The sequence below is a fragment of the Calidris pugnax genome, unplaced genomic scaffold (genome assembly GCF_001431845.1).
Source record: "Calidris pugnax isolate Ruff unplaced genomic scaffold, ASM143184v1 scaffold1708, whole genome shotgun sequence".
NCBI lineage: Eukaryota > Metazoa > Chordata > Aves > Charadriiformes > Scolopacidae > Calidris > Calidris pugnax.
In genome coordinates, this window is record NW_015092203.1 from 1 (window position 1) to 6887 (window position 6887).

Here is a 6887-nt window from a genome sequence, read left to right on the forward strand (position 1 = left end):
AAGCTGCCCATGTTCTGTCATAGAATGATAATGTGTGGGAGTGGGAATTTCTGTTCCTTCTGCTCAATACGTTCAGCCTAAGAAATATTATTGCAAGTTATCCGTTCATTTCTGTACATTTCTCACTCTTGCCTTGCTTGTCATGAGCTACAGCCCGTCCTCAGGGTGTCTGATGAAATGGGGAAGGTCAGCTCGGTTAATCCACAACACTGACACCAAACTGAGTGGCGCAGTTGATTTGCCACAGGGAAGGAATGGTGTCCAGAGGGAAGTGGATAGGCTGGAGTAGCTGTTCCTTGTAAATGTCATGAAGTTCTAGAAGGCCAAGTGGAAGGTCCTGCACCTGGGTCGGTACAATCCACAGTTTCAATACATAGAGGGGGAGTGAGAGCAACCTTGTGGAGGATGACTGGGGGTGCTGGTGGGTGACAAATGGGACATAAGCTGGCCATGTGCTGTCGCTGTTCAGAAAGCCAGTCATATCCTCAGCTGCATAACAAGTAGCGCGGTCAGCAGGTCGAGGGAGGGTGTTCTCCTCCTCTACTCCACTTTCATGTGACCCTATCTGGAGTGCTGTGTCCAGCTCTGGGGCCCACAGCTGAAAAAGATATGGGGCAGTTGGAGTAGGTCCAGAGAAGGACCAGTAAATGAAGAAAGGACTGGAAGAATCCTACTTGCTGTGTAGAAGGGCTAAGAGAGTAGAGGTTCTTCAGCTTGGAGAAGAGAAGGCTCTGGGGAGACCTTATTGCACCTTTTTATAATATGAAAGGGGACTTTATGAGAAAGAGAGAAACGTTTTTGTCAGGGTGTGTCATGACAGGATAATGGGCAATGGTTTTAAAATGAAAGAGGGTAGGTTTCAATTGGCTCACTGTTTTTATGATCGGGGTGGTGAGACACGGAAACAGATTTCCCAGAGAACTTATCAATGTGCCATCACTGGAAAATCTCAGGGTCTAGTTGGACAGGGCTTTGGGCAATGTGATCTAGTGAAGGATGTCTCTGCCCATGACAGAGGGGTAGGACTAGGTGATCATTAACGGTCCGTTTTGACCCAAACCATTTTATGCTCCCCTGAAAATGTCAGCTTGGCTTTGACCTTTCTGTTGTCAGACCCTCAAGTATAGAGAAGGAAAAGAAGAAAATTCTATTAATCACAAATGAATCAGTACGTATTCTTCTGCTATCTTAGCATCGAGCTATAGACACTATCTTCAGGGTGACAAATTTCTCAGTGTAACTGTTGTTCTCCCTAAAATAAAAATCAACAGTGGGACAAACATCGGAGACATCCTTGAGCAAATGGAAGAAATGCAGGGAAGACAGAAACAACTTCCAGACATGACTTATACTTAATTCTATTTCTGACTGTTTATTGATTACACCAACACAAATATTTCCTTCTAAGATTCATCCTAGGTGAGGAAATCAGAATTGAAAGGAATTGACAGAATGCTATAACGCTCTTAAAGTCTTCCCTACCTATAAAATATTTCTTCCTCTTATACTTCCACCTGGATTTTGTAAAGAGCAACTGAGTTCCTTTATTTACTGCTCTGCCAGTAATATTTCCAACCGACGATTCGCTGCAGCTGAAGGAGATGACCCAAAAGTACGTGGCAGCCTATCTCACTTTTAAAAGCCTTTGGAGTTGCAGTAGGATTCGCTGCTCTTCCTCATTATCATAAAAGAGGAACTTAAAGCTGGGGACGGACACTGAACACCAGCCGAAAGCCTGGTCCCCCGGCAGCGCGGTCACCGGCCGGCTGCAGTATCGTGGCGGCGCCTCCGGGTGCCGCTGTTGGCCGACGCGGAGCGGCGCTGGAGCCGCAGCCGCAGCCGGAGCCGGCGCAGCGTCAGGAGGGAGGAGCGCGGCGAGCGCTGGCGAGAATGGCGGTCGGTGAGAGGCAGCGGGAGAGTGGGAGCCGGCGGCGAGCAGGCGGGCGAGTGCTGGTGCTGCTGCTGGGCGCTTTGCTGCTGGGCTTGTGCTGCCGGGCGGCGGCGGCGGCGGCGTCGGAGCGGATCCGCTACGCCATCCCCGAGGAGCTGGGCAGAGGGTCGCTGGTGGGGCCGCTGGCGCGGGACCTGGGGCTGAGCCCGGCGGAGCTGCCGGCGCGCAAGCTGCGTCTCAGCGCGGAGAAGCAATACTTCGGCGTGAGCGGGGAGAGCGGGAACCTGTACGTGAGCGAGAGGCTGGACCGGGAGGAGATGTGCGGCGAGTCGGCGTCCTGCTCCGTCAGCTTCGAGGCGCTGGTGCAGAACCCGCTCAACGTTTTCCACGTCGAGGTGGCCATCCAGGACATCAACGACAACGCGCCGACCTTCAGCAAGGCTGCTCTCGACCTCGAGATCGCAGAGTTGACGCTCCCTGGTGCTCGTTTTCCGCTGGAGATGGCCCGAGACGCGGACGTGGGCAGCAACTCTCTGCTGACGTACCAGCTCACTGGCAACCCGGCCTTCACTCTGGACGTCAAGGAGAGCCCGGATGGAAGCAAGTGGCCGGAATTAGTGCTGGAGAGAAAGCTGGACCGGGAGAAGCAGAGCTCCTTTGAGCTGGTGCTGACGGCGGTGGATGGCGGGGATCCCGTGAGGTCGGGGACTGTCCAGATTCGCGTCAACGTGACGGACGCCAACGACAACGCGCCCGTGTTCGGCAAAAGCCTCTACGAGGCCCAAGTGCGTGAGAACGTGCCGGCGGGGTCGCTGGTGCTGCAGGTGCGAGCCACGGATGCGGACGCGGGCTCCAACGGGCGGGTCTCGTACTCCTTCGGCAACGTCCCGGACGACGTCCGCGCCTTGTTCAGTGTCGAGAGCGAGAGCGGCGAGGTGAGGACAGTGGGGCCTCTGGATTTCGAGGAAAAGAGTAGATACAGCTTCGGGCTGGAGGCGAGGGACGGCGGCGGACTCACGGCTCACTGCAAGGTGCAGATCGACATCATCGACGAGAACGACAACGCGCCCGAGATCACGGTGTTGTCGGTGTCGAGCCCGGTGCCCGAGGACGCCCCCGCCGGCACCGTGGTGGCCCTGCTGAACGTGAACGATCCGGACTCCGGGGAGAACGGTCAGGTGTGGTGCGAGCTGTCGGGCGAGGCGCCGCTGTCGATCGTGGCGTCGTCGGGCGGCTCGTACAAGGTGGTGACGGCGAGCGCGCTGGACCGTGAGCAGGCGTCCGAGCACCGCGTGACGGTGGTGGCCAGGGACCGGGGCAGCCCGCCGCTGTGGAGCCGCGCGTCGCTGGTGCTGGAGGTGTCGGACGTGAACGACAACGCGCCGGTGTTCGAGGAGGCGGCCTACAGCGCGTACGTGGCGGAGAACAACGCGGCGGGCGCGTCGGTGGTGCGCGTGCAGGCGCGGGACGCGGACGCGGGCGCCAACGGCCGCGTGAGCTACTGGCTGGCGGGCGGCAGCGCGGGCGCGGCGGCGTACGTGTCGGTGGAGGCGCGGAGCGGCGCGGTGTACGCGCAGCGCTCCTTCGACTACGAGCAGTGCCGCGAGTTCTCGGTGGCGGTGCGGGCGCAGGACGGCGGGGCGCCGGCGCGGAGCTCCACGGCCACGGTGCGCGTCTTCGTGCTGGACCGCAACGACAACGCGCCGCGCGTGCTCTGGCCGGCGCCGGGAGACGCGGCGGCGTCGGGGGCGTCGGGGGCGTCGGGGCCGTTCGAGGTGGTGCCGCGCTCTGCCGAGGCCGGGTACCTGGTGGCCAAGGTGGTGGCGGTGGACGCGGACGCGGGGCGCAACGCGTGGCTGTCGTACGAGCTGGTGCAGGCGTCGGAGGCGGCGCTGTTCCGCGTGGGGCTGCACAGCGGCGAGGTGCGGACGGCGCGGGCCGTGTCGGAGAGGGACGCGGCGAAGCAGCGGCTGGTGGCCGTGGTGAAGGACCACGGGCAGCCGGCGCTGTCGGCCACGGCCACGCTGCACGTGGTGCTGGCCGAGAGCTTGCAGGAGGCGCTGCCGGAGCTGAGCGAGCGGGCGGCGGGCGCCGACTCGCCGGCCGAGCTGCAGTTCTACCTGGTGCTGGCGCTGGCGCTCCTCTCCGCCCTCTTCCTGCTCAGCGTGGCGCTGGCCGTGCTGGCGCGGCTGCGCCGGGCCGGGCCGCCCGCCGTCCTGCGCTGCCTGGGCGCGCAGCGCTTCTCCGTGGCCGGCGCCGCCTTCCCGGCCGACTTCTGCGAGGGCACCTTGCCCTACTCCTACAACCTGTGCGTGGCGCCGGGACGCGCCCTCGCCCAGCCCGCTTGGCCCTCGCCGCCGCCTCTGCCCGTCGTGCCCGCGGAGGATCTGCTGGGCGCGGAGCCCTGCGGGAAGCCGAGCCCGAGCATCAGCGCCGGCGCGGGAGAGCCGCCCGCCGACCCCGACGCCCCGCAGGTCTGTAAGCCCGCGCGCTCTCCCTCTTTTCCCTGAGCTGTGCTCAACCTCCCTCCCTAGTCCCCTGGGTTTTCGGCGGGGGTTCTTCTTCCATAAATTACTCCCTTCCTTTGAGATGAAGCTGTTGCATTCCTTTTTTTTTTCGGTGATTAAAGCGATTAGACCTGGTCGGTTCGGGTTCTACAGCTCTCATTTTGCGAAATTCGTACGAGTCTGTAATAGAGAAGGGGAATCCTCACTGTGTAGAACGACATGCGCTGCTTCTGCATGACAGACTCGGGACTGACACTTGGAGTTAGCGGTGGTTCCATTCCGGACGATTTTCCCCGGAACTGTATTGGTGGACCTGGTTGATTGTTGGACACAAACAGGTTTATTAATGCTTTTCCAACCCGTTGGTGAACGCTTTTTAGTCCTCGACTCGTGTGTTTGGCTCCATGAATGGATAAGAAGCAAACTTCTTCGCTAGTGAAATGGGAGACTATCGTCCATCATTTTGGGGAATGTTGCTGGTATGAATTGTGGGACGGCTTAAATTATTGTGATTGGGAGTGCTGATCCTTGTCTCCTTGAGGGAAGGAACCGAGTATCCCCCTTCTGCTCACAGCAGAAATCAATTGGAGGCACTTGTTGGTTTTTCAGTGGTCACAGGTTCAGGTGAGAGGTTTTGACTACAGCTCCTTCAGGAACGAAAATGTAGTGCAGGTCTGGCGTCAGAAGGAAAGATCTGTGTGGCTCCACAAATGGAAAAACTACAGGTTGTTTCTCCTCACTGTTAGAGAATGTGCTGCCTTTTCCGCCGTCTGTCCTCTCTTCATCCATTGGAGGAAGCCTGCTGTAAAAATGGAAGCATTAATGGGATGGATTAATATAGTCCTTTTTTTTACCCTTTCCTGATCTGTCTTTCATCCATACGTGAAGATGTAGAATGCGATCTCAAAAAAAAAAAAAAAAAAAAAAAAAAACAGAAAATAACCGCGTTTAGTATTTCAGAGCCTGTCTTCTCCTTTTCCAAAGAGTGGTGCTTGGACCTAGTTCATTGCGTTGACAGGGGAACACTATACTGAGGAATTGAGTCTGTCAGACACGTTTTGAAACAGTTGTTGGGTCTGCCGGTTTAAAAGCGGAGGCTTCTAGTCAGTCTGAGGACATAGGTAAAGCGAAGAGGATATACACAAAGAAACAGCAATTGCTAATGAACATCAATCTCTTACACCGTGTTTTGTGAGAAGAACCCTCCATGGTCATTCAAGCTATCGAATTACTTGATTAAATTTAATGTCTGCTCTTAAAAAGGGAAATCACACTTAAAGTCCTTCAATTTTACTTTTCCAGTGTTAGCTGTCTCTATAAACGCACCAACACTTTAGTGTAATTCAGTTTAGAGGGTAGGGCTCTCCCCACCCTGAGAATATACGTAAAAGACAACGGAATACCCAAGATGTTCGTTTACTTTGTGCAGAGAGAGTCGTCTCATGCGGTCCTACCGTATTTGGTGGAAGAGCTGTCCTACCAACATGAAGATTCAAGGACTAGATGAATACTTTACCATTAATCATTAATCAATTTCATTCGAATTTCTGAAAAAAAAAATATATCAGAATCCCTGCCTCTTGGGGTAATGAGATCCTCATTTTCCGGGTCCTGGACGGCGTTAATATCAGGTTCTCTATAGAAATAGCCTATTATCTGTTGCTGTCCTTGTACCAGTAATCAAAGATGACTGCCTCAACAATTTCTGGTGGGGACTGTGCTTTGGGACGAATGGGATACGACTCGTAGTATTCTAAAGGTCATATTTTGAAACATTATTTTCCTTTACATTTACTGCCATTACCAAGTGATTTTTCACCTGTGGCCGGATTAACAGTTTTTGTTAAGGAGCAGAAAGAATTGGGGTAAAGCCAACGCAGGGAATGACCGCTGCCCTCTGGGAGAGGATCTTCATTGCTGCTTTATTCTATTGGTCGGGATGTGGGGAAATAATGTGTCTGTCTGACGCCCTTCTGATCTGCAGAAAGGGAGAGGGAGAAGTAATGCAAGCCCGACTGCTACAACGAGCTGTGAAGACTGTGCGTTAAGACTAATGGGATAGGGTTTTTAATATTCTAAACGTAATGTTTTACTTTATATATATAGCCTTTAGCAAGACATTTTTCTCGTGCGATAGAAAAAACACAACAACGATCAGCCTTCCTGCTGATCGCCTCGAGGATCAAGGAAGAGACCTTCTGGAGAAAAAAAAATAGGAGGAGATCCCCGGGTGGCCGGGAAGCGCTGTCTCCGTGGCGAGTGTCCCGTCGGCGCGAGCTGCCCGTGGGAAAGGCGGGCGGGCAGCGGCGGGCAGCGCTCGGTGGCTGCAGTGCCGGGAGGAGGCTGCGGGCGCCGCTGTTGACCGAGGAGGAGCGAGAGGAAGGCCGGAGCGCTGCAGGCAGCCCCGCCCGCTGCGGCCCGGCTCGATCGCTCGCCCGATCGCTGGCTGGCTGGTTTGCTGGGCGGGCGAGCGTTCTGCGATCGTCCCC

The 6887-nt window shown here is 55.8% G+C and overlaps 1 protein-coding gene across 1 annotated transcript; it reads left to right on the top strand.

Annotated features, from left to right (window-relative positions):
- The first annotated feature begins 1716 nt into the window (after positions 1-1716).
- Positions 1717-5599, top strand: LOC106900280 (protocadherin gamma-B5-like). Its single transcript, XM_014962295.1, has one exon. The coding sequence runs from the start codon at positions 1891-1893 to the stop codon at positions 4399-4401; it is 2511 nt and encodes an 836-aa protein (XP_014817781.1). The 5' UTR covers positions 1717-1890; the 3' UTR covers positions 4402-5599.
- The last annotated feature ends 1288 nt before the right edge of the window (positions 5600-6887 follow it).